At 46.2% G+C, this 26,319-nt stretch overlaps 4 protein-coding genes across 8 annotated transcripts in view; 2 read left to right on the top strand and 2 right to left on the bottom strand.

The window, feature by feature from the left end:
* The window catches only part of kdm4b (lysine (K)-specific demethylase 4B), a 41,313-nt gene extending 37,079 nt beyond the window's left edge, over positions 1 to 4,234 (bottom strand). For all 3 annotated transcript variants that reach the window (XM_035523162.2, XM_035523163.2, XM_081708515.1), the window contains exons 1-4: positions 4,085 to 4,234; positions 2,671 to 3,040; positions 1,331 to 1,506; positions 269 to 383 (exon numbers count right to left, since the gene is read on the bottom strand). In XM_035523162.2, coding sequence (XP_035379055.1) covers positions 269 to 383; positions 1,331 to 1,506; positions 2,671 to 3,040; positions 4,085 to 4,101 — 678 coding nt within the window. In that variant the 5' untranslated portion in view covers positions 4,102 to 4,234. The remainder of the gene's footprint in view (positions 1 to 268; positions 384 to 1,330; positions 1,507 to 2,670; positions 3,041 to 4,084) is intronic.
* A 526-nt stretch (positions 4,235 to 4,760) lies between these two features.
* uhrf1 (ubiquitin-like with PHD and ring finger domains 1) lies at positions 4,761 to 13,414 on the bottom strand. 2 transcript variants are annotated; one of them, XM_027032907.3, is made up of 17 exons: positions 13,271 to 13,414; positions 12,053 to 12,215; positions 11,367 to 11,618; positions 10,966 to 11,117; positions 10,462 to 10,677; positions 9,968 to 10,083; positions 9,365 to 9,551; positions 8,942 to 9,065; positions 8,629 to 8,736; positions 8,369 to 8,473; positions 8,138 to 8,244; positions 7,678 to 7,840; positions 7,368 to 7,505; positions 6,952 to 7,069; positions 6,594 to 6,751; positions 6,188 to 6,286; positions 4,761 to 6,084 (listed from the first exon to the last, which is right to left on the bottom strand). In XM_027032907.3, exons 2-17 carry the CDS (start codon positions 12,203 to 12,205, stop codon positions 5,938 to 5,940), a joined length of 2,343 nt encoding a protein of 780 aa, XP_026888708.2. In that variant the 5' UTR covers positions 12,206 to 12,215; positions 13,271 to 13,414; the 3' UTR covers positions 4,761 to 5,937. The 2 variants fall into 2 exon arrangements, with proteins under 2 accessions (XP_026888708.2, XP_081564642.1); XM_081708516.1 differs by lacking the exon at positions 13,271 to 13,414 and adding an exon at positions 12,946 to 13,204.
* A 152-nt stretch (positions 13,415 to 13,566) lies between these two features.
* On the top strand, positions 13,567 to 17,929 carry ticam1 (TIR domain containing adaptor molecule 1). 2 transcript variants are annotated; one of them, XM_027032904.3, is made up of 2 exons: positions 13,567 to 13,923; positions 15,420 to 17,929. In XM_027032904.3, exon 2 carries the CDS (start codon positions 15,520 to 15,522, stop codon positions 17,059 to 17,061), a length of 1,542 nt encoding a protein of 513 aa, XP_026888705.3. In that variant the 5' UTR covers positions 13,567 to 13,923; positions 15,420 to 15,519; the 3' UTR covers positions 17,062 to 17,929. The 2 variants fall into 2 exon arrangements, with proteins under 2 accessions (XP_026888705.3, XP_026888704.3); XM_027032903.3 differs by having other exon boundaries at positions 13,567 to 14,350.
* A 273-nt stretch (positions 17,930 to 18,202) lies between these two features.
* On the top strand, positions 18,203 to 25,033 carry timm44 (translocase of inner mitochondrial membrane 44 homolog (yeast)). The gene is made up of 13 exons (XM_027032916.3): positions 18,203 to 18,253; positions 18,858 to 18,965; positions 19,121 to 19,294; positions 19,549 to 19,629; positions 19,954 to 20,103; positions 20,573 to 20,709; positions 20,894 to 20,979; positions 22,348 to 22,440; positions 23,113 to 23,237; positions 23,330 to 23,380; positions 23,487 to 23,576; positions 23,815 to 23,925; positions 24,305 to 25,033. The coding sequence occupies exons 1-13, from the start codon at positions 18,224 to 18,226 to the stop codon at positions 24,422 to 24,424; spliced, it is 1,356 nt and encodes a 451-aa protein (XP_026888717.2). The 5' UTR covers positions 18,203 to 18,223; the 3' UTR covers positions 24,425 to 25,033.
* Positions 25,034 to 26,319: the final 1,286 nt, after the last annotated feature.

Raw genomic sequence — 26,319 nt, 5'->3', positions numbered from 1 at the left:
GAGCTCCGCAAAACCACTCAAGCGTTGGGGCAGAAGAGTAAACATCTCCAGGGTGGTCTGAACAGAGTTTCTGATGTCCTAGCTCATCCTAAAAGCACGTCCCCTGGATGCTCCGAAGAGGCTGTCAAGGGGTAGCTGAGAGTGACCTGCTGCCCCCCCCCACGTCGGGGGGCATCGTGTTCTCAGCGTGCTCGGCCTGAGTCGACAGACGGCTTTTAAAAGGCCTTCGTGCCCCCGGTGGGCGAGACGCGTCGTCTCGCAGACTGACCGAGTCATAGAGGGACCCGCTGATGTCCGCGCCGTAGATGGGCGACACGAACGTCAGGTTCTTCCAGTACTTTCGCTCCAGGTCGTCGAAGTCCTTATGTGAAGGGGTGCAGTACCTGCGCGGAGAGAGGAGAGGAGAGGAGAGGAGAGGAGAGAGGAGAGACTGGCAGTGAAACCCTGCACATAAAAAACTACAGGTAAAGCCAGACCACGGGAACGATCTTTCCAAATTCACGCAAAGGCCACAGCTATTAAACCTTCGGAGATTTCTGAAATTCCTTCCATAATAAAGGCTCACTTAAGTGATTTCCTGTGTGGCATAAGCAAGTTAAGGGATGAGACAACCACGTTCTTAAACACCGAACACGCATTCAGCTAAAGACACCCTGTGTACCTGCCCCATCAGTCGTGTAACGACTAGGATGCTCAGATCCTGCAGTGGGAGAATTAAAAAAAAAAAACAGAGCAAAATTAAACAAAACAACAAAAACAAAACCCCAACACGCAGACTGTTTGCTGTGTGTGGCCTCGTGCCCCTGACCCTGTACCCACAAGTGAGGCATGTGCCACTGCAGCTGAAGTCGAGCTTCTTGTTTGCCAGTCAAATCAAAGTATTCCCGCTTGGACAAATGTACTGTGTTAACACAGGCTTGTGTTGTTATGTGTACAGTTCTAAGCAGGAGCCCCATTTAAGAGTTTCTGTATATCTTTTGAGGACTTTTAAGGACCTCAGTTATCAGAACTTGTTGGAATGAGCGTAGCTGCCTGGTCTGCATCACTTCAGATGAAAGACAAATGTTCTGTGCTGGATGTGATCACAGCCCAGGTCTTTCGCCTGAGGGCCAGACACTCACTGCAGAACATCACCAGATTCCTGCTCGTATTCGGTTAGATTCCAGATCACAATTGTGTGTTTTACCTCTCCCAACACATCCGATTGAACAAGGCAGACAATGACCCAGCCCTTTGTAGGCCATGTTGGCTTTCCACAGGTCTGATTCAGCCAAAACAAGTCAACCAGCTTTACAGACCCCAGACCCCAGAAATCAGACCGAGTACCTACTTTTTACTGTTGGCCAGCTTGCGGTATTCTCCGACTGTCATGGCCTTCTTCTGAATGTTGTACTGGGTGAAGAGACCAGACTGGCCAGTCACCACCTGCATGATGGGAGCTGGAATCACCATCTCCTCGATGGTCTCATACGACCGTCTTGGCTTCCACTCTTTGGGAGGAATAACCTGGAAGTTCACCAGAGCGAACAGCGAGCAGTTAGAAGATCTCAGTGAAAAAGATGCCTATCAGCAAAGCACAAGCCAGTCACCTGACACCAAACACGTTTACGCCATCGCTGCGCAGTTTTTTATCGCTGGGAAATGAACCAGCCCTTCACAAGCTGATGACAGGCGTGTTAGAAGAGTCAACCATGTAAATACGCCCGCAAGGGGTCTCCTGGACAAACCGCCAAACGTTTTTAGAGGAAATCACGCGTGAGGCAGAGGGTTAATTCTGTGCCTGGTCCCGGCGCTGTAGGCCCCTAACCTGTCCCTCGGCGGTACCACATTCTCAAAACAACAGAGTCCTTCCAGGAGTGCTGCGGGTTCTTTGCCAAACACAGAGCTGCACAGCGTTCCTACTGGGTGGAAAGCCCAGAGGGACCCTCTCAGCACGGAACAGCATGGAGTCGACTGTACTTCACACCGCACCATGTTTACTGCTTACTCAAACGTGGCATACACTAAATGGTGGCAGTCAAAAAAAAAAAGCCCGAACAAACCCAAACCCTGATGTGAGATGGGGAAAAGGCTTTTACACACTGGCGAAGCAATCGCCGCACTAGGGCGAAACCAAGAACATGAGAAACCGAATTAAAAAAAAAAAAAAAAAAAGACCAGAACTAGAAATTGTAGAGAGACCCCATGTGACCCCATGAGATTGAGCAGCACCCAAACCATCAAAGGTCAGATGCGGACTGTTTTGAAACTCGGACTGTAACAAACAAATGTCACACTTCAGTTAATTCCACTTCAAATTAAAAGCACAGGACAAAGGTGAACTATGACCGATTTTAACCAAAGTGCTGTAAAATCTTTGGCAACCTCATGATGTTTCCTGGCGGGGTGAAAAAAGTCTCAGATCAAGACAATGAAACCCATACCTGGACTGTGAAATGAACAGAGAGCAAAAGATAAAATGAATAAAGTCAATGATATTAGTATCCAGAAGTATTAAGCAGTCAGATGGCTTCTCCATCTCCAAGGCCCATACTAACGCATCTGATGCCCCCCAAATTCCCACTTCAGACTAAAGTCTGAAGTTCTGATGCTCGCGCCTACTAGAGGTCGAGAAAACTTACCTTCACGATCTGTTAAGAGTTTAAGCGAAAAAGGAAAACAAGGGAATACCTTGGCTAAGCCTGCGCGGTGAGCTCCTTGCAACTCCATATATGTTATGTATTTCGCGAAGTCTCGGAATTCCTCCATGGTGGGCCTGAATGTCATAATCTTGTTAGCAGCTGGCGGCGGCGCCGGCCCAGGGACGGTCTCCGGCTCTGCAGACAGCTTCGCGTGGGGCCGAGCAGCAGGTTCCGTAGCCGGTTCCTCAGACAGCTGTGACTCGGGTTCGGTGGGCTCAGGGGCTGGCTCCAGGCCCGGAGCTGGCTCAGGGGGAGACGGTGGCTCCGTCTTCAGGACCAGGTCTGGATCTGGGGCTAGAGTTGAGGCCTTGGCTTCATCTCTGGAGCTTTCCACTGACATGGTTGCAGGTAGACTAATGCTAGAGGCACAAACAAGATGCTTTATGTACGTGCGTAATAAATTACAGTATCTCTGATCCACATATCTTGTCTTTATTCATTGTTATAGGAGTCATATTTTCAACCTGAATATATGAGAGGTTTACAATATGGATTCATTTACTTTTACACAACAGACCCAAGTTGCAGCACACATCCTTACACCCAAAGTAAAGGCCTAAATCACAACAGCGAGCAACTGTCCACAGTTTTTAACCGGTTTTTTTTTATTTACATAGTGCCAGTGATAAAATATATGCATATATTTGCCTATACAAAGTAAAGCATGAACGACATGTTGAAGTCGGGCTGGGTTACTTGTTTACCAAGTTGGCCGGACACTGGATGTCTTTAGCCTGCAACAGTTTGAGCTTACACGTCTATATTTTTGACAAACCCCGGCGACAAAGACGAAATAATATCAAATAATAATTTCAAATGTAATAAAAGACACATTAAAGGAACCGAATGCGGTAATGTTAATATCTAACCGGGCTGGCTGGCTCACAACAGGACGTGCAAAGACGGTTGCGGGCTAACTGGGTTAGCTCAGCTAGCCACCACGCACACGTTATAACCCATTACGACGTCTTGCGCCGTTTGTGCATGTACATAAAGGCACATAACATGTTTGCAGGGTCTTACTTTTACGACGGTACTGCACCACCGTGGCGCTCTGAAAATGGGCCGGACGTTTAAATGGCCTTTGTGCACGAATGCGTAATGGTTGCGTTATAGCGGCCGGGCTTTGGACACACACGCAGCGGGTAAGGGCTTCGTACATATATCAAACCACGGCTGTGCTACTGCGTTCAAAAACGAAGCCGGTGTTGCTCCAGATACTGAAGTTAGTCCAGCATACGTGCTGGTTTTGACGTCCACTCTTCCTGGCTGCCATCCTGCCCTACTCCTCCATAAAAAGTCAACAACATGTCCGACGACGACAGCCTGCAGATTTCGCGATATATATACACAGTTACGCATACGAATGCAACAGAGTAGGTAAGAACCGATTAGTCATTTACCTCCTGCTTCGGATCATGTGCCCTTTGCAGTTTTTTTGTTTTGTTTTGGGAGTTTTCCTTTTTCATAAATCCAAAAGATCAGCTACTGCTCCATCTCTAAACACGGGCCTCACGCCCACTGCAGAGGTCCGTGCTATTCGATTGGCCAAGGCACACGAATAGTTCGTAAACGAACATGGCGCTCGGCTTCCTATTGGGTAAGCCATGTAGTAGACGGCACATTGGGCCAATCGGAAGGGATTTATTTGTCCACCGTAAGCGTCGCGGAAAACGCGTACGAGACCGAGCACTGGGCACATACGTAAGGTCCCGGTCTTCTGGCTAAAATGCATTGAAGACATGATGCAAAGCGAAAGCAAAACTTGCTTAATTCTTCTTTTGTAGTCTTTACGGATATAACGTGACAGCGTGTCCTCTTTATCTCCGTAGTAGCCCAACTCCACAGCACTAACCTCCAACATAACCTGCCCTACTGTACCTTTCAACAAAGGGAAAGCTGTAGGACCTACAACTAAACATTGGCTTAAAATTGATCTCGTCACTATAGCTCTCCGTACGTTCACTTTACCGTCTGCTCAGAGGTACAGCTCTAATACAGGCAAACGTCTGAGGAGTAGCAGGAAAACCCCACCCCCCAAAAAAACCCACAAAAAATACCTTGTTCCATATAAAAGGAAAATGTTTTATTGAAAAATTCAGCACCAAAACAGTGCAAGAAAAATAGCATCTACAACTACATGAAACAGCTAAATACAAGTGCTAAAAATATACAATTTAAATTTCAGAATATACATTTCCAGTCTAAGCAATATTAGAATAATTGAGGTAAAAAAAAATAATAATAATAAAAAAAAATAAAATAAAAAAATCTGTAGCCTTAGGCGTGTATTCAGCAAATAATGTGAGAAAAACAATAAATCAAAACAAGAAAGAGCTAATAACTTCACTGAGCAACAACTTATAATTTCATTAAATAGTTACTGAGAGTAGCCCAGTGGGCATTTGTTCCAAAGAGTTAAGTCCATGTGGTTTCTCCTGCATAACGGCATCACAAAGCGGAACGTCTGCGATGTCTGTAATAATGATGACATCACAATGAAGTGAAATATCTAAGCACAAACAGTAGTTAGAAAGCAAAGCCAAGACAAAAGTCATAAAAGATAAGCCAATGGTTTTTATATGAATGATGCATATCTCATAATTGATCAAAATTTGTTAAATCACCCATGGAGAAAGGATTAAAACATTTTAAAGCTGTAGATGGTTTCAGAGTATACTGCTATTAGACCTAAAACAAATATTTTATCAACTTCAAAATGTCCAAGTTTCAATGGGTCCTGATACCAGTGCATACCTACAAACCTGTAATCAAAAATATGCCCACTTATCCCTGGCAAAAAAGAAAAGAAAAAAAAAAAAAAAGAAAGAAAAAAAAAAAGTTTTGCTGAAAGCAAATAGTGCAGTTGTGCGTAGCTGGTTTTCAAATGATGTGCTGGTGCAGAGTACAATTAGGGCACGACACTTCCTCCTACACCTAAAAACATCACTAAATAAAAGCAATTACATTTAATCTGTGAATAAAGGATATTGGGAGGGGGGCAGAGAAATACCTACCTGATGAGAACTGGGTGCTAAATAAAACGCAGATTAGAGTACATAAAAGTACAGCCCCGATAAAAATCGGACCAAAAACAAAAGTTAACAGCTGGGGCTGCAGGCTCATCCTACACCCTTGTTACGGTATATCTGTTAAAATATATTAAAAGGTGAACCGCGCTTTAGTTCCGCTGAATTCAGTCTCGACGCATCGCTCTCAGTTCATTGGTCGCTCCCATGTGGGACCAGACACCTCATCATCGGCCGCTGCTGTAGCCCGGGAAGAGTTGGCTCAGGATGGCCTGGAGAGCCTTGTTCACCACCATCTGGTAATTTTTGCCGAGGTCATGTCGGCAAGCCGGGCAGGTGTACACCTCTGCTTTGAAAGATCGCTGAAGACATTCCTACGGAAAAAAACAAACAAACAAGCTACTTACAACTATGCTCGGCCATTTGGGCGCTAGCCTTTCGTTGTAGTAAGGGATGCTTTCTGCACGTCAGACTCACCCTGCAGACGTTGTGCTGGCACTCTGTGGTGACTGGTTGATAAACAACTTCTTGGCAGCAAATGCACAAGAAAACCTCCTCCACTTTGTTTAGGAATCGCTGGAGGAACAGAAACGCCAGTCAGGGAACAGTTTTTAACCTGCTGACGCCATTTCAGTCACAGAGCTAGTCCACAGAGATGGGTGAAGAATTACCCAGTAGAAAATCAAACATACATGGTCGAAAGACTTTTTATCTAAAATGTGTAACCCTGCATAAACAACCAAGTACCACTTTTTTGTAAGCAGCGATTTTAGGCGGTTGATGACTGGATTTTTAGACTATATCTATCTTTTTTTGGACAATTTAGACCCCCACCGAACAAACAGAAGCTTTTCACCATCTGGTACGAGAGTGTTCGACTCACCGGTCCAAGACTTAGAGATTCCATGGCTTCATCCCAGAGTTTCTTGTTAAGCTCGTCTTCCTTAATTAATGCCTTCTGCTCCTTGTTCAGCTTGTACGCCTCCATTTTGACCTTCTTGGGTGTGCTCTTGGACGGCGACCGTTTCTCCTCCTCCTCAACTAAAATCAGACCCAAATTTAAATCACCATATAACATCCTACAGCTGCAGGCCAGTGGATGTGATTAAAAGCTGCAATGTAATTAATATTATTAAAAATAATATTAAAAATCAGTAGTCAGTACCGTTTTAATAAGTACTAACCAATAAAGCATCGCTACTTTAAATGTTAAAAAGGACACTTAAGAAGTGGACACTCACCTGTCTGAGATTTCCTCTTCCTCTTGCCTTTGGTGGGCGTGTCGGTCACCTCTTCCTCGTTCTTGTTCTCTTTCTCTTTCTCCTTGGCCGCTACTGCTTCCAAATAGCCTTCAGGATACTGCAGAGACAATGCAGAGTTTCACACTGGAACACACACACTCTCTCTCTCTCTCCCTCACACACACACACACACACACTCACACACACGCACTCTCACACTCACGCACTCTCTCTCACACACACACACACACACACACACACACACACACACACACACACAAAAAAAAAGGGTACACCACCAGTCATCACTGGGGTAGCGGACTGTATAGACAGATGCCCAAGATGGTTTTTATATGCTCATGTTGGTCATGTGTGGACATGCAGCTAAAACATCTTCAACTGCACACACGCATTACCTGCATGGTGAGGCCCAGTTTTTTAATGCGCTCTTTGCCATCTCGGGTCCACGGTGCTGGTTCGTCGTCGTTTCTTTTGAGCAGGTACCTCCACACTAGGAACCCGGACTTCCCCTTTTCTGGCCAGTACTTCACCACCTGGAGAGAAAGAGGCCGCCGCACACGCGAAGACTTGGTGACGTGGAATGAAACGCATCGTAACCAAGCCAAATTACACGCGGGCTTTACTATGCCAATGCGGTCAGGCCGCCGAACACGCTTGTTAAAACGCGTCCCGCCCTCACGCCACCCGTGCAAGTCACACGCCCACCTTGTAAATGCCGTCGTATCTGTTGCCGTCTTCGGGGCAATATTTGCTATGTTTGCGACCCTTGGAGCTACGCACCACCCTGACGGGCTTCCCTGCCTTCCAGTCCCTGGCCTCTGCACCGTCCTTCTCGTTCACGGCAGCGTTGCAGTTCAGCGCCAGCGCCCTGAAACATCCCGACCGGCAACACCGGCGCCGTTACAACGTTAAAACAGGAGAGGCGGATCCTAGGCAGCACAGCGACAGCCCTGCTGGCTTGAAACGGGCCAAATCTCGCCACAATCCAGCCATTGCGGAATGCGGCAGCTTAATCGCATAGGGATATCTCGGCAATATGGTACCTTGAGCATTAGAATCAGGAAGGTGACAGTTAAAGCAGCAAAAAAACAAAAAGCACGCCTCCAAAACCAGACCCCTCAAGCATCACTGAGCCCTATTTCCTCCTTTGACGGCCATCACCGACCTGTTCATGTTGGTGAGTTTCTGGTCACAGGACTGTTCAGCTGTTCTCTTGTTGCCAGAGAGATCTCGGCCGCCGGAGCCCGTGTACGTAAACTCATTGCCGTCGTCCTGGAACACACCGCCGGATAATCAAGACATGTTTAAAATCGTTATGCTGGCTGGAGGAGTTCTCTGATAAAGTGCCTCCATGCCTAATTTCTGAGTAATGTTAAGAGTAATAACTGCAGCGTACCACGTCGTCCTCATAGCCTCCGGCCAGCACTAGACTGTAGGCACCATCGTTGCTTCTACCATGGATGCCGGCCACGTGAGGTCTGTGAACACCGGACTCGCTTACCTGTTGTGTGCAGAGCAACGTTTCTGAAGCTTGCTCAGCAAAAAAAAGTCAGTGTTGGTTCGTTCCTTTATCTCTAGCTTCCATCACAGGGCAGTTAAAAAGTACTTAATGTAATCAACAGATGTACAACCTGGTGAACGGCACCCGCAGCTCACCTGCACTCTGAACTTCCATAGTGTACCCACGGGCACCCCTGGCACAGGCCCATAGTGGTTTGATGGAACGATGGTGCACTGTTTTGTACGCCCAACACATGCCATACCCTGGACAGACAAGCCAAAGGAACAGGTTAAAAGGTAGAGTTCGGGTAACGAACAAGCCAACATCACTAACAAACAGTAGAAACTAGCACTGTACGACACCCAAAACGATGACTACCAGAACGAGCACGCTAAAAATATCTAGATAAAATTTTTATATTTATTTATTTCCAGGACAGAACTGCCATTCCTGCCGACTGCATGTTACCTTGCCCCAGTCCCTCTGGCTGGATGAGCTGGCAGACGCCATCTTGGCTTTCTTCTTGCTCTCCTTGAGCTTCTCTCCAGCCAGTACGACCTCGCTGGCATCGTTACGGCACTCTGGACAGTACCTGCATGCGGAGGGAGAAAACAGTGTCAAAATAGAGAACAGGGAGACCTCGGCAGCTGAAATCTCCTAAAGGGGCCCTCGGCACCTACTCTGTTGTGGGGGAGGGGCTTACGTACATATTTAAAAGACTCAACACCCACATAAAAACACTAGAACTCCCTGCTACTGCTTCCGCTGTAATGGAAACCATATACAACATTCTTGTGAATCCTAAGATTCCACTCCGCGCGGCCGTTTGACCGTAAAACTAAATCAGCGGCCGGTTTAACTGTAAAGGGAGCTGTTAAGCTCCCTCCTCACCAGTCCTCGTCCTCTGGGATGGAGGTGAGAGGCGGGGTGAGGCAGTAGGTGTGGAAAGCCATGTCACACTCGTCACACAGCAGTTGCTTGTCTGGGTCCTGCTTCACACCGCACACGCGGCAGTTGCACCAGCGGCAGTTCTTCTTGGGGTCATCTTTACACAGCTTGCACTCTGGCCCGTTGGACCCTGAACTCACAGACATACGCAGTAAGTGGCTATTATTCATGCATGAAAAGCAAACAAAAGCATTCTTCGCAGGCATTTAAAATTCATAATTTAAGGGTGCCTTCACATTTAGCAGGCTGTCTGGAATGGTGCAACGCACTAAAAAGCATGTATGGAGCATAAATAAACCCTGGCTTAAATACCCGGTGCCTACCAGAGACGCAAGTACAGGACTCTGACCAGTGTCCAATCACACTGAAAAAAGCATAGCTGAAACAGCCATTCTGCTATTGGGGTACATAAGTGACTGAAATTGAATCAATGTGGTGTAATTTAAGAGATCAAGCAGAAGTTTCTCTTGGTCAGCGGCTACCCCGACGTGGAGGCATTTAGAGGCTGATGAGGCGAGGGAAGCGCAGTATGAATCAGTGACCCACTTTTCAGAGGGCTGTCGGAGGTGGCGACGGGTCCCTCGCGGCTCCCGGGCTCCTCGATCTTGTAGATCTCGCTCACAAACATGATCCGACAATCATTGAGAGAGTCACCAGCATCCCTATGGTACAGTCACCATTGGCATGGCCCCCACACACACACACACACACACACACACACTCAGATCTGACCGCGCTGTGACTCATCATATCGGGGTGGCCTCATCTCCCCACTCCAGCATGCCTGACCTGACTCATTGTTATGCCCTCCATCAGCTGACTCAGACATGTTATGGCACATTACATTTTAAAATAGTGCCTCATGTGCGGTTAACTATGGCTACCCAAGCAGCATATGACATTAGTTACGGTTACCTGTTAAGATAGAACTCTGTCTAAAAGGGGCCAACGCAGCAAATCCAGCATAACAAGTACGGCTCTTTTACCAGCTTTGATATTTAAGTATATTTTCGTTCAACAAACAAAACACCTTTGCCTACCCAAGCAGTAATTTGCCAAAAATCTCTCGCTGGGTGCGCGTCTCCCTCTTGCGCTGGACCTGGGCGTCGTACCAGTAGCCCCTCTCCTTGGGCTCATCAGGGTTGTAGTTCACCATCACGATCATGCCCTCCTCCAGCTGGTGCCACTGGTAGATGGTGCGGGCCCGCGGGCGAACATCCTTGGCCTGCAACTGCGCCACGCCATTCTCTGGGTAGCTACGCACAGACACACACACACAGTCTGATTCCAAAGGGGCTCGTGCGAGTTCACTAATCCAAACTATAACTGGCCTCTGGGGAGATGTACAACCATCTGATCAAGTTTTAAGTTAATCTACAGCTATAGCCTCGAAGTGAAATTCTCTCAAATCTCCATGAAACAATAAACTGTCTCAGGAAAGAGCCATTTTCCTTTGCTTCTTCCACCAACTCTAAGGAACCAGCCATGGTGTTGGTCCATTAAACGTACACGTATGCATTACAGAATAAAGGGACCGAGCTCACTCTTCGTATTTGACATGGTAGAGGAACTCCTCCTCTCCATCCATCTCCACACCTCCTCCTCCATCTGTTTTTGGCGCCTTCGTGACATCAACGATCTGAGCTTCAAACCAAGCCCCCATATTCAAGTCCCGAGCATCCACAAATTCATTTATCTACAAGGCAAACAAATCATCAACAGGTAAGTAACAAATGTTGGAGAGAGTGTACATACACTGTCTGTCTACTCCATCTGTGGCACTGGTATTAAACGTTATCGTTCGATAACTCAGTGCCATGTACCATAAGAGCACAATAGAAACTACTGCCAAATCACAATACATTAAAAAAAAAAAAAAAGTGTTGACCACAATAACAATACAAAATGTAGCTGTATCAGACAGGCACAAAGTAGAGCAGCGCACTTTATATGAGCCAAAGCCTGGGTCGATGAGGTCAGCCTGGGCCGAGGTCCCAGCACTCTGGCCCTCACACTCCCCATGAGTGGAGCTCTTGTCCGAGTCGCTCTGACCCGAGCCACAGCCAGAGTCCGAGTCCGACAGCTCCCCTTCCTTGTCCTTGGGCAAAGGCCGGGGGGGCGGAGCCTGCCGCACGAGCAGCTGCACTATGTCATTGAGCCCCACGTTGTAGTCGAAGAGGGTGTGGCCATCTTCCATCTGCAGCCATAAGCAACCGACATCTTAAACTGGGTTTCAAATGCCAGAAGGATCAATAAAGAAGCCAAATCACATTAATGAGCATTCCTATTTAGGGGGATGCAGGGATAAATCCAGAAAACTTTTAACTTCTTAAAGAAAAGGGAAAACATGAGAAAAGGAAGGGACTCTCGTACACGGCCCATAAAACTATACTGCCCTATCTAAAGAACACTGGTGACCATAAAACTCAACTAGTTGCAGCGGGACATCAGATGTGGTTTTATATCCCTGCATAAATGCTTTATATCCTGCAACTCACTGACAACGTTTTTCATTACTTATTGAGGTTCAAAACACCCACAGAAGAAGGCTACATTTTTGATCTGGGACATACATAACACTGGGTCTGGCCACAAACATTTTATGGGCCATCTATATACATTTTAACAAACCTGTTTGCCTCTGTAGAACAGCCTCTGTCTCTCCGGCTCCACGTCGAAGAGCTCCAGGATCTTGACTCTCAAATCATCCACCTTAGTAAGCTTTGATAAGGAGTCGACCCGATGGGTCTGCTTGCCATCCATAGTGCGCACCTGAATCCACATTGCAACAGCCCTAAACCAATAATACAGCGTTAGGTATGTTTTCAGTAGGCAGATCTTAACAAGACTCACCAGCAGTGGTTCAATACGCAGACAAAGCATACTAAAAAAATAAATAAATAATGAATCACAAATTCTTGTTAAAAAGGTCAGAGATGAAGTCCGCACCCCACGGCTTAGGATGCCAATAAAGTCCTACTTGAAAGAGCTTGATGGACAGGTAAACAATCGATGTTGACACCTTTTTTTTAAATTATAACCTGGCCCCAACTGCGCTGGCGGAACTGTCCTTCAGCGCCCCCTACAGTCTTCCAGCACACACCGCAAGAGTGAAAACAGTCCCTCCACCAATTAAACCACAATCCGCAAAAAACGTCTATAATCCACATGCACTAAATCGCATTAATAGAAACCCATGAGTTTCTGATTTTAAAAAAGAAATTTTTTCAAACATACAGCTTGCCAGAACAACATTGCCTTTGTTTGGGTATTGCTCAATAAAACAGTCGCTTGGCCGAGCTAAGATATATTTCTAAATTGTAAAGTAAAGTAAAAGTTGAGCTCCAAGATTTTAAACCGCGCTAATCACTTCCCTGTACGGATTGGCCGGCAGGGCTTCCCCTCATTGCCAGGGTTGGGTCTCTGACCGAGGCGGCGTGCTCGAAAACACCGACCCCGACAGCCTTTTAACGTCTCGCACGAAACCCACACCAAAAGCGGCGACATTGTCGGCGACAACTTACAACTGAACACTACACAACCGGAGCCGCGAGGAGAAGACGTGCGTCCAGGTGGTCGTTAAGCTAGGCTAGGTTAGCTGGCTCAGCCATGGCACGACTTCAGTGGGACAAAACGCCGTGCTTGTGCAATTAAATGCACAGTAAAAGTAAAGAAACAAGTTAAGCAACTAACCAGCTGGCTGGCTATAAAAGTCTTTCATTTAAAAAAAATAATAAAACCATTTAACTCCTTGAATAATAATTAAAAAACGAGCGAGAAAGTTACAACTCAACGTCATTTTCTACGTAGTTAAATTAAACACCGCTGAAAATAAGATGTTAGAGTTACCTCGGTTTACGTCTCCCTTGAGAAAAATAAGAAAACGACTACGACGCGATAAATATGTTGTATAAATATAAATATAAACTGCTCCTGCTCCTCATAACCAGGGACCACGACTCCTAACTCGAATCAATAAAACTGTTCAACAAGCGCCGTTTCCCCGCCCGTGACGGAGCAGATCGCGTTCCCATTGGCTGCGGGGCGCCGAATCCCGACGGAGGATTGGTCCGGAGATCCGTCAATCACTCCTCCGACCGGAGCTTAGCCTCAGCGCGCGAAATCGAGGTCTCGCGCAAAAGCACGCGCTCGCGTCAAAGAGTTTCCCGCGAGAGAACGTGGCGCCTGTTCGCGGCACGTGCGGGCGTGCCGCTTTTACAAATCCGTTGACGGGCGGGGGGGTGTTTTGCGCCTCTTTTCATGCTATCGATGTTAGATGTTATTATACGTTTTTCATGTTGTAAGCCACATGTGTATTCTGTCGCCTAACAAAGCCGCCGCGCGTCTTTTGTAGTTGATTGGCGGGAGAGTGCGTGGCACGTGCATTCAGTTCTTCAGTCGCTTGGCTCGGGATACCGTCAGTAAATGTAAAGTGGCCGAGGCAAACGTCTTCATCTGTGGCGTGACACGTTCAGCCCAAGGGCCTTCATTTACATTTCTCGGTGAGGGCTGAACGCGAGGCTGCGTAAGAAAAGCAACCTGATTGCATTTTGCAAATCATAACGGCAGTGGCTCCTTTAACCGAACTTTATGCGTCTGTAACCTTCGGTCCGCTTCGGCCTTTTGGTTTCTTAGCGCTATTATTGATCGCTAAATATTTGTTGCCACCTACTGGTCACAGGGACGGGACAGATAGGCTTGTCGGAGTCGTTATCAAGAATACACTCCATGCCATACGATTATTTGTTGGGGATATTTAGCAGTGAAGTGCGCCCTGTAAAGAAAAGAAGGCTAAAAGGGCTCGAGATATTCCTTGAAGTCGCGAGCGTGGCCCGTTTCCGCAAGCGACGCGCTCTGCGCGACTGTTTTCCTCTTCCTGTTTGTCAGCGGAGCTTTAAAAAAACAAAAAGGCATTGCATGTTTTCAAAGGTACGTTTTTCGCGGTGTACGCGTCGTCATTTTGTCGTGATAGTTTCGTTAATGTTCATAGTTTTGTCATTTTAGTTCGCAGGTTCGTGCATTAGATGAGAACGTTCTCCGCTAACATTCGGTATCGGGTGACGGTCGTGGCGCAATACTGAGTTTGACTACACCGTAAAACATTTTCATGGATGTACAGTACAATAATGACAAATGTGGATTTCAGCACCGGTTAACTATTCTATAAGTTTGAGGCATATTTCCATCTGAGAGACAAAAAATACAGAATTATTTTATTCCTGTGTGTGTGTGTGTGTGTGCGCGCGCGGGCGCGCGCTAGGTGCTTCCAGTATTGACTTCGTTTTCCACATTCTGGCAGGAACTTTCATATTTTTTAAATACTGCTAAGAATACTGCTGCTTCCATGCTCACCTCAAATTGCACTACAAGTTTAATTGTGAAGAAAATAAATCCAAAAATGAATCAAATATAATTCAGATAAGTTTTCACACTGTGGTGCTGAGGTTAATGATTTTCAAGTTGCCTGACTAGAGTTTAATAATCGTTTTATTACATGATGCACATTTTAAATCTATGATACTATGCTTTGGCTTTTCCTGGTCATGAACATGGAGCATGTTGGCTGTTTCCCAAAGCCTCCTCTAGCCTACTTCTCTCGAAATACCCAAACGAAACGTAGCCTGCTTACTCTAGGACAAGAGAATGATGAGTGCAGATGATGGCCATAACAGGCTATTCATTTAATACTTTTTTACAGTAATCTAAACATGATTACGTATATCTAAACATGATTAAGTATAGATTATTAGCGTAACCCATTTCTGCAAACGACTTTGACCTGTTGATGTCAGCAATCTAGAGAACTTTTCCTGTTTGTTTACAGAACTAAAATGTCTTAGAACTTTTTTAAAAAGGCATGCAGTGTATGCCACGTAATTTTGTTGTAATAGTTTCATTAATGTTGATCGTTTTGAGATCGGATGTCGTGCCAGTGGGAAGGTATGACAGTGGCAGTGATGAGACGTAAATGTAAGAGAGTGGTCTGCTTCTGTTGCAGGGTGATCACCAGTCATTGGCATTAACCTGAAGAAAAGACCCCCAATAATGTGGCCTGATCGTGACATTCTGGGCAACATTCTAATCACACTAAAAACAGAATGGCAGAAGTGAACAGGCTGCCAGGAGACAAACTGACAGTAGGGGCCCAGATTTGTGCAAACTCTGCAATTAAAAACCTCTCCTGTGATGTGCCAGGAAGGCTCTCAGGTTCTGGAGGCACTGAAAGTAATTTCAGAGCAGACAGAGCTGTCGGGGGGCATCAGATTATGGCCTCTTCTAACCTGCCCGGCGTTGATAATGCTGAGACGTTAAAAGCTCAAGGTCGGGGGGATCCAGCCATGCGAGACGAGAGCTACCCATCCTCCCTCCGGTCTAGCTCCACCTGCACATCCTACAGCCTTGAGATCAGCTTGTCTGCCAACAGCAGTAACAGCAAAGACTCACAACCACTGCCGCTACAGACTCCTCCAGGGAGCAGAGATAACCAGGTTATATGGACAAACCCCCACAATCCCCTGGCTCCTCATTCGGGTGAAAGGAATGCTTCAGTAACACGTTCGTACAAACCTTCAGCTTCCAAACCACTGGAAAAAAGGGACCAACCTACAGACTCGACCTCTGCTCATTTCAATCAGTGCCTAGACATGTTCGGCAACTGTCAGATCGTAACGTCCAAAAGCACAAGCCAAGAACACAGCCTGGAGAAGAGCTTTTCATCATTCCCTAGGAGCACTGCAAAAGTGGGAGCACACCCCGTGTCACCGGAGCTGAACACGGAGCTGATGGATGGATTTAGCAAGGAGAAGACTCTTACAGGGGAGGAGGCTCTGTTTTATGCCTTTGTGATCCTACATGCCCCAGAAGACACAGATGAAGCTGTCAGAATCAAGGCAAGGTTGGAGGCCATCTCCTCAACAACAGGGGCCACCTTCTCTGAGGAGTTCGCCGAGCCCGGCCGTTCCGTCTTCCGATGCATGCAGGACGCCATAGACAACTCTGCCTTCAGTATGCTGCTGCTCACGCAAAACTTCAACACTCGTCTGAACGAGACAAATGTCGATTCGGCACTCATGAACTCCGTTGAGAAGGTCCACAAGTACAACACCGTCATCCCACTGCTTCCGCAGACCAACGCTCTGACCCACGACAAGTTGCCGCTGGTACTGAAAACTAAAATCAGTCTGGATGAGAGAAAGAGCAAAAACTTTGAAACGATGGCTAAAAAGGTCTTGAACTCAAAAAAGATACAAACCCAGAAGGAGAAATGGAGACAGGAACTGCATGTCAAGAAACAACAGGAATACCAACAAAGGCTTCGTGAGGAGAATAGGCACTGTAGAGATTTGAATCGAGAGCATAGGAAGGTCCAGGAGTTAGAGCAGGAGAGAATGAACCTGCTGAGGCAAAAGCGATGTTCGCCGGGTCCGTACTATCCGCAGCCTTTCTCGGATCAGGGCTATTTTCATGGAGCGCAGCCTCATGGTCCAGGGCCCTACCAGCGGCCATGTACCATTCCCTCATATGCCAGTGAGCCATCATCTAACATTCACATCGAGAATGCAAAGTACATCATAATTGGGAATGATGCAAAAATGACTATGGGAGGTGCTGGAAACACCTCCGGGGAGGAAGACATGTAGCAGTACACAGCATAGTTCATCCCATTTTAGTAAATAAGACAAAAAACAAATGGCTGCTAGTCATTCTAAGTCACTATATATGTTCACATTTGGGTTTTTGGAATATTAATTATATCAAGATGAAAATGGTGAATGGGTTTGAAAATTAATTGAATCAGCAATAAAAAGATTTTGTATGTGCCCTGTGTTTTTAAGTGAAATGCACTTTTAGTTTTGTTAATAAAAGCTCTTATGTTGGTAAATATTCCACATCTTCCAAATGCAAAGTCATCCTAAATTGTCAGACTGGTTAAACCAGCTGCGTGGTTTAGTAGCTTCCACCCTATTAGTTTTGCAAAAGGATTGTAATAGAAAGATCATTTTTAAATGGTAGAGTGAGTATTGTAGAGGAAACACTTTCTCTCTCTCTCAAATTTAGGACGATCTTACCCTCTTAACAAGGGCTGGTTCAGTACCTTTCCCCCCCCATTAGAGTCAGTTATATTTTCCAGGCAAGTTTATGGAATTTCTCTTGCTACATTCATTGCCGGTTTAATATAAATTATAAGTAAACGCTACGTACATAGCTAGCGAAATTAAATGGATCGTGACAAAGGCCTGCGTTTGGTTTTAAAAAACAACAACTCAGAGTTCAGGTGAAACATCGCGTGCAGGGATGGTGAGTTGGTAGGAAAACGAGAATTAAAGGAACCTTTTCCCGAACAGTCCGGAAGAGTGTGTGCAGGGGTGTAACTTGATCACGGGAAAATGTAATGATTGGCGCTCACTGCCACTCTTAAGATCCGAGAACAGAGATAAGAGGCATTCAGTTGTTCTTGAGGTGACTACTTTGCTGTACTATCTTTAAAGGTGCTCAATAAAGATCTATTTTCCAGGATGCTGACTCTCATTGCCCGATTCTTTTGCACGACAGCAACACTGCACAGTGCGCTACATGTAGTAGCGCATCTTAAATATTGGCAAATATACACATTCTATATTCGTATTTCATGTTTTTTTTAACGAACTATTGACGAAATCATGTAAATTTAGAGGAAAAATTAGTTATGAAATTGGTAGGAATTTGTTGTAATGCTGTAATAGTTGGAAGAGGGGGTGTGGTAGCTCCGCCCACCGACCTACGTCACAAGGTTAAACAGCTAGTACTGGCAATGCGACCAAGATGGCGGCCTCCTTGTGTCAGTGTTACCAGGTGGGCTATTTCGTATTTCACCGTACTCCTCGGATAATCTCGAGTGATGTGTGTAACTACCGGATCGCTGTGCTGCAGCTGAGAGATGTGCCTTTCTTTTTTGCTTTGACTGTAACGTTGTGTTCCAGTACATTTAACCGAAGGGCGCTGATGGCTAACATGTCATACCGGTGGTTCGACTGCATCTGTAGGGCCTTTAGTGCTGGAAACGTTAACGTAGATAAAGATGAACCCAGATAAAGGTCTACTGCCTACAGTTAATGTCGCTATTTCACCTACTGTCTAGCTGCCTGGGGTTAATAACAGGTCCCGTCTTTTTTTATTTTATAAGGAATAAACAGGGCTTTCACGTTAGACATGTGCAGTAGACATGGTGTGCTCTTTCAGTTACTGTTCAAGGTGTTATTTCACCTGGGTTATTAAAACACCTTGTAAATAAGCAACATCAAACAGAACTTAAAATGCCATTTTCCCATTTTCATATTTTGTGTTGTGTATATATAGGTATAATGATTCAAATTTCCTGTAAACGTACAGAAATTGTATATAATTGTGTATCATAGTATGTCATTTTAATATTGTTTCTGTGTGTGTCTGTGTGTAGCGTTTTGTCAGGCAGAGTTTAGCGCTGTTGGCCTCACGCCCCAAATTGTCCATATACAACAGATCTCACGCACACAGGATATGTGGCTCAATCACAAGTTCTTCGCAGGTATGAACCCTTCTGATCGTTTAGGCTGTCTGTCCACCATGGCCTCTGAGAGATAACCGCATCCACTGTCATTTCTTTTTAGAGTGGTCATCTGCCTACAGACCGGATCGGTACGGTGTGTTCGTTACGCCTTCGTTTTGTGTCACCTGCTGTAGGTGCGGTATTCATCAGGAGGCAGTGGGCGAAGGGGATTCCTGGGGGAGTTTTTAGAGAGCGTGAAGCAGGAGTTGAGCAAGAACAAAGAGATGAAGGAGAACATCAAAAAATTCCGCGAGGAAGCCAAAAAGCTGGAGGAATCGGAGGCCCTCAAGCAAGCAAGGAGGAAATATGTAAGACTGTTGCTTAAGTCAGCATTATAACTGACCTAAACACAACACGTGTTCCTGATACCCAAAGTCAGATAAGATTACCAGAGTCAATTGATCCTGCAAGCATTCTGAAGTCACTAGGTAGCTATATACAGGCTAGACAGTATTTTTCAATAGACAGTGTATTTATTGTTTATTAAATGAAAAGTAACAATTTATTACCAAGTTGAGCAAAACTGTGTTGATATTATCTGTATTGCAATGTTTCTCTTTAGAAAACTATAGAGTCTGAAACAGTGAAGACATCTGAGGTCCTGAAGAAGACGTTGGGTACGTTATCAGACACGGTGAAGGAGGTGAGTGCACCGGAACATTTTGGAAACCGTGCTGAGTTGGAGTGTAATTTAGCAATGTCATTTGCAATTCTGAAGATAGTCTTGACAAACAAGGTACTTGGTTGGAAGTAACTGTCGTATAATTAATTGTATGCCTGTCTGTGTTTAACTGCACAAGAATCATGTTTTGCATTTATTGAATTGAATAATGCCCGTTCATAACTTCCCACTTCACGTATGTGGGCTGCGTCTGAATGCGATGATTACGCATTCTGACCCGCTACCTTTTGGACGTTTTGGCGGTGCAGGTGATGGGAAGTAAAGTTCAGGCGCGTTTGCTTGCAGGGCTTGGAAGAGGTCAGCCGCACGGACATTGGAAAGAGGATAAAAGAGGGGATGGAGGAGGCGGCGAAGACCGCCAAGCAGTCGGCAGAGAATGTCTCCAAGAGCAGGGAGAACCTGGGCAAGACCGGAGCCTTCCGGGCAATCTCGCAGGTCGGCGTGAAGAACCTCCCAGCCCCTGCTGTAGGCCTGGTGCCACCCCATTTCTCGGGCTGCTGGCCAGGGTTAATAGCAGGGGCGGACTGTGTGCCAGGCAGAATTGTAATAAAGATGTACTGCAAGCGGCTGCTTCTAACCGTTCCTCCTCGCATTAGTCAGTTACTGCCGTTTTCCTGTTGTGGGGCTTTCTTTAAATAAAGAACAGACCTGACAGGGAGAATAGCTGCAGACAGCAAATGTGTGTGTAAGCACCGAATAGCTGGTAATGCTACAGTTGTGTGGGAAGTTAGGCTAGAATAAAGGTGTGGTCTGTCTGGGGGTCACTTGAGGCTGGTTTGGAAATGACCCCCTAGCTAATACATTTTTACAGACAAAAGGGAGCTGACATAGGTTCCATTTTTGCCTTCTGTAATACAGAGGAGGTCACTGGTCTGAGATACCTTACATAATCTTTGCTCCACAGGGTATGCAGAGCGTGAAGAAGGAGATCGGCGATATTGGCCACAGTGGGGCTTACAGACCCCCGACTAGACTAAGGAAGAGAAGTGACTTCTCATCCAAAGCATCAGGGACCGACGCCAAGGTCTTTGACGCCAATGAGTATGTATGAGCGTAATCTTGCCGTTCCCCCACGGTGGTGTTCTCTCTGGAGTATTACGGCATTTAGATGCTACGTTTAGCTAGTGTCCTTGCCATTTGTTTTATTGCTTTAACGTTTTGTCCAATGGTGATTGGATTAAATGTTTGACCCTCTGTCTGTTTGTCTGTCTGTCTGCGTTTTCAGAGAGGCAGTGGGTGTTGTTCTTCACAAGGACTCAAAGTGGTACCAGCAGTGGAAGGAATTTAAAGACAACAACGTAGTTTTTAACAGTAAGGCTGCGTGTCTGTGTTTTCTGTGATATTTTCCTAAAATGCGCTATACGTAGAGCAGTTACTGTGGAGCGTGTCACACAAGTCCTTTAGTCTCCCACTCTCTGGCTACGTCTTCAATAAACTGTGTGATACAGCTGTTCTGCTAGTGACAGTGAACAGCTGGAGTTGAGAAACCTGGCTATAGGTTTGTTGACTAACTATTTAAAGGCCAAATGTAATATTTTTCAAATCCAAGATTCTGTTCTGACTAAGAGCACATCCATGAGGTCGGTGGAGACTCACAATTAGCTTAGAGACTCACAATTAGAAGTCATTTCATTAGGGGCAGTGCTAGGTCAGTGGTTAGGGTACTTGACTTTAATTGGAAGGTTGCCACTGCCAAGTTGCCACTGTTGGGCCCCTGAGCAAGACCCTCAATTGCTCATGTTGTACTCAGTCCTAATTGTAAGTCACTAAACTTGAGCAGTCATGTATTTGTAACAGTAACTAGCGCTTCCGACAGATTAGCAGAAGCAAGTTGCAGGGCACAGGACATTAGACTCAGGGAGACGTACTTGAGCAAAAACGCCCTTCGTGTTGAATTCGATGTTTCATCAGCAGATGGCGCTGTAGCCTCAGTGAAGTCCATGCTACATGGCTCAAAGAGCCATGTCTTCTCAATCACATTAGAGGAGACAGATCGCCTTTGTCAGAGGAGGCTTGTTGGATAAATGCCAGCCTTCGAACAGGGCCTAGCTTTGGGTCATTAGTCTTAATCCCAATTATGTCCAATCATGGAGCACTCTGTAACGTACGCTAGCATCCCATTGGCTGCGCTAAGAGCTGGAAGACAGCTGCAGCGTCTGAAGCTGAAGCTGCCGGCTCTGACATTTTCGAGGCGTGTCCGGTGGCTCGGCTGTGAGTAGGATTAATTTTGATGGGGACAAAGTATATTGTCTCAACTAAGTATTGGCAGAATCTGAGCCATACACTGGGACTTTGGCAGATCTTATGGCAGAGGTTAATACATTTTAATCAGCCTGATAATGTTGGCCTGATCTCTGGTTAACCCTGTACACTCTCATTATAAGGGAAAATAATCATAATCATAATGTAGAGGAACTAGGGGGCGAAAAAGCAAGAAAAAGTGCAGTAAACTTCCCCCTGTAGATTACATGCGCTTGGGCCGAGGATGTGAAACTTGTGGGTGGGCGGGTTTAATTGGTGACCTTTCCATTTAACAAGGTTATTTTTCTGCTCTCTGCTTTTTATTTTCCCTTGTTGCTGCTGTAATTGTGTAGACCAGTCACGGGGCTTTACACAGGAAAGTTTGGGAAAGTAGACCAACCTCCTCTGTGAAATGACCTTTTCCTCTGCCGTTTGCAGGGTTCTTCGAAATGAAGATGAAGTATGACGAGAGTGACAACGCCTTCATCAGAGCGTCCCGCGCCGTCACGGACAAGATGACGGACCTCATCGGTAAAGTGGCTCCAATGTTTCAAAAGGCTAACGGTGATCTGGAAACAGCATCTGTCTTTTACGGCCCCGTAATCAGTCTTTATTAATACCATCCGGAAGAGCTGACCTTGGGTCAACAGATCGGCACTGTTCTTCTGAAACACTTAGTAAACACAAGTCTGTAAGGCTTTTAAAGCGATTGATCACTTTACCTTTCCATGTAAATTCCTTTTATGGTCTGTAACTGTGCACCTGTGTTGTCTAAGTAAAAGAATAGGGTAGTGGGAAGCCATTCAAGTTTGAATTCTTGCTGAGAATTGCCCTCTCTGGTTAAAGACCTTGGGGAGGCAACTGACTCTGTAGTCTACTGTAAGGAGACTAGTAGCAATAAACCCAGCCATCAGAGTGCAGTGCGGACATTTGGATTCAGTACACTTTCACTGTGGAATTTAGTGGCCAGACAGACAGGGAACGCTGATAAATCATGCCTCATCTCTGCAGTTATTTGATTCGCTTGAAGAGTTTTAAAACAAGTTCCCCTTGGGCCAATGGGAGGGCAGTTTCCATCAGCGTTGGTCTCCAGCCAGGCAGTGTAGCAGTCGTGAAATCGTGGCCAGACGTTTATGGAAATGTGTATAAAAAGACAACAGGGCTGTTTTAGAAACATGAAAGTAAAACCGCATCCCTGCTCAGGTGGGTTGTTTTCCAAGACGGAGATGTCTGAAGTCCTCACCGAGATCCTGAAGGTGGACCCCAGTTTTGATAAGGACTCTTTCCTCAAGCAGTGCGAGAGAGACATCATCCCCAACATCTTAGAAGTGAGTGATCCGGACCTTTTTTACTGCAGCAAAGTGATACCAAGTGCTGTGCTAAACCTGCACCTACCCTTCTGCTCTTCTCTGTGCCGTAGGCCATGATTCAAGGCGAGCTTGAAGTTCTGAAGGACTGGTGCTATGAAGCTGTACGTGACCCTACCGTTCCTCGCTACCAGTACGCCGAACCATGTTGTTCTGAACGGTGGTGTGGATAAGAAGGTGACCTGTACTTTTTTCCTTTTGGTTTCGTAGACCTACAGTCAACTGGCACATCCAATCCAGCAAGCCAAAGCAATGGGACTACAGTTCCACTCAAAGATTCTTGACATTGACAACATAGATGTGAGTTTGACTAGAAACGGTTTAGAAGTTGCCAGCGATGCACTTTCAGCAACACCAGATGTTCTATATCATTATTACAGCAATGCTTTTGCAGTATTTGTAGCTTAATGTCACAAACAAATCACTGGTGGTTTACAAAGTAAATCACTTTGTGTAAATAGCTCTCTTCTCAACAAATTCTCAAGATGTCATATCCAGTGCGTGGCTCGATAACCTTGCCCTCGTTGTGTTTGCGCAGCTGGCCATGGGGAAGATGATGGAACAGGGCCCTGTTCTCATCATCACCTTCCAAGCCCAGCTGGTGATGGTCATCCGGAACCCAAAGGGTGAAGTAGTGGAGGGCGACCCGGTGAGTGCAGGACCGAATTCTGGGATCCACCAAGAATCCTAGTGCTGTACATTCTGTGAAGTTTGTGCCTCGTGTGAGCTGAAGCTATTGAGGTGGCGCAGACCTGCTTTGGCTAGAAGCACGCATGTGTTATAAATCTGACGTTACAGCAGTCTGACGGACCCTAAGGGGGAGGGAGCGCTGCTTTTTAATCCAGAGCCTCTTTTAATAGCTCAGGGCACCGACCAAGAGCTACACATTTCAGAGTTTTGCAACTTTTAGTGCTCTTATTAAATTTCTTTGAGATAGGAAGATGACTTGGGCATTTATACAGGACGCGCATTTACGGAAGTACCGCAAAGGTTCATTATTACACGGTTGTCTGTGTTCTGGTCCTCAGGAGAAGGTCCTCAGGATGATGTACGTGTGGGCTTTGTGCCGGGACCAAGAGGAGTTCAATTCCCATGCAGCCTGGAGACTACTGGACATCTCAGCCTCTAGTACAGAGCAGATCCTCTGAGAACTTCTAACACACGCACCCCCCCCCCCCACCTCTCTGTCTCTCTCTCTCACACACACACACACACTCGGGGCTTAGAAAGGAGGGAAGCAGCAGCACACACACACACACAGCTCTGGCTGGGGCCACGTTATCGGGGCTTCCTAGCCGCCCGGCCCAGCCCGGCCCTAACCACGAGCTGGTGTTGTGTGGAGCTCTCCCCAGAAGCCTGTCTGGACTATGGGACTTGACTGGCCATCCTGAACACAGGTGCCGCCCGCCGACCTGTTCTGTCATTGGATTGATAGTAACGTCGCGCGTCTGGATGTACACATGGCTCTCGGCCAATTGTCTCGATTGTTCGCTCCCTGCCGGCCTGAAATAGTGACTGAGAAACTCCGCCTGTGTGTTTGGTTCCGCTACTCAGTAGGGACTCAAATAAATGGTAAATCGGTGCCATTTATACCCACTGAGAAGTCTAATGGTTCAGCCAGATCTGCCGGCTTTTGCATCCAAAGTGGCCACGATACTATTTTTTTGCCCAAACTATCTCTTTAAAGACATTTCAAATAGTTGACATCTGTATAAAGTCACCAACCCTGTCTGAAATTAAAAACATTCTTGAACTCATACTGGATATGCCAAGACATAAGAAACCTTATGTCAAACTTCTAATCATATTTAAAATGTACCCAGATTTGGGCAGAGAGTCTTGTTTCACTTGGTCATGCAGTAACTGCATGTGGTTCCCTACAGTTTATGATAGCCATGTGAACTTGCACACCCTTCTAATTAGAAATAAAACGTTATGTGGAGCACTGCAAAACGTCAATTTAGAAAAGCGGCTTTTACACAGCACAACACCACAATTATAGAATAAGTAATCAAAGTGCATTAAAAACATCAGAATCCCAGTTTAAATGTGCTGTTCATATATGTGCAGGAGCAGACTTTATTCACATTTTCCCACTTCACCATCATTCGGTTTTTATTTAAAAAAAAAACATTTATGAGAAATTCCACTTTGCTGAGCTGCACTCCTGCCACAGCTTTGCCTGGCTTCTCGGAATTGCGCTGGGAAGAATTTCCCTTTGAAAGTGGTGAGTTTATGGGAAATCCAGTGAAACGTGGGCTTATTTGCCAAAATGTGGGACTTGCCCCTCGACGCCTGCCCTAAGATTCTGACCTGAGTGAAGACCAAGTTGTACCGTAACTGCTCCCCCCCCCCCCCCCAATCTAATAAAGCTTCAGTTATGTGGAGCTAAAAACATACCTGTCAATGCTACCCGCGTTACCAATGTTTGCCTTTCCTTAGTCATGGTGAGCATCCCAAGGGAGATAGAAGCACACCTCATTAGCAGAAGTAAAACACTAAAATAACAGCACACATACAGGTGTCTGCAAGGCTCGGGTCCATCACTGCTCTGGCTGCCCGCACACGGAATGGAAACATCCTCCCCTGCATTCCCTGATATGCAGAGCGAGGAGTACATGCTACCAGGTGCATGAGGGTGGGGACATTGGCATGTCGACAGGGTCAGATTTATAGCTCCCAGCAATGGAAGGGGGGGCTCTATTCCGTGCCTGTCTGCCCTGATGAATCCCCTTGCTGGGATCAGTCTGCTGAGACCTGCAGGTCCTGGGCACCGCCCCCATACCTCAGAGCACGACCTCAGAAAAAAGTTCTCCACGGGTGCCAACGTACACCCCAGGGCTCCACAGCCTCGCCCGACACGCCGCCAAGCGTCAGCGTGTTCGTGGTTAATTGTCGTGATGTGCACACGGATGTGTGGGCGTAATTAGGAACTCGGATCCGGAACTAATGAGAGGGCCCGGGTCTGGATGACGAGAGCCACATTGTGGAGGTAATTAAGCAGGCTCATATGCAAGCGTCACAGTCCATACACATGCACACA

Source organism: Electrophorus electricus, chromosome 26, assembly GCF_041902795.1.
Source record: "Electrophorus electricus isolate QZ-2024a chromosome 26, ASM4190279v1, whole genome shotgun sequence".
NCBI lineage: Eukaryota > Metazoa > Chordata > Actinopteri > Gymnotiformes > Gymnotidae > Electrophorus > Electrophorus electricus.
This window is presented reverse-complemented; position numbering and strand designations above follow the sequence as displayed.

Coding starts and splice junctions, on each gene's coding strand:
- uhrf1 (XM_027032907.3), bottom strand. CDS start 12,205: ATGTGGATTCAGGTGCGCACTATGGATGGCAAGCAGACCCATCGGGTC. Junction 10,084..10,461: donor TTTGGCAAATTACTGCTTGG/GTAGGCAAAGGT, acceptor ACTGTACCATAG/GGATGCTGGTGACTCTCTCA. Junction 9,066..9,364: donor ATCCCAGAGGACGAGGACTG/GTGAGGAGGGAG, acceptor CTCCGCATGCAG/GTACTGTCCAGAGTGCCGTA.
- ticam1 (XM_027032904.3), top strand. CDS start 15,520: ATGGCAGAAGTGAACAGGCTGCCAGGAGACAAACTGACAGTAGGGGCC.
- timm44 (XM_027032916.3), top strand. CDS start 18,224: ATGGCGGCCTCCTTGTGTCAGTGTTACCAG. Junction 18,966..19,120: donor CAATCACAAGTTCTTCGCAG/GTATGAACCCTT, acceptor CACCTGCTGTAG/GTGCGGTATTCATCAGGAGG. Junction 20,710..20,893: donor AAGGTCTTTGACGCCAATGA/GTATGTATGAGC, acceptor CTGCGTTTTCAG/AGAGGCAGTGGGTGTTGTTC.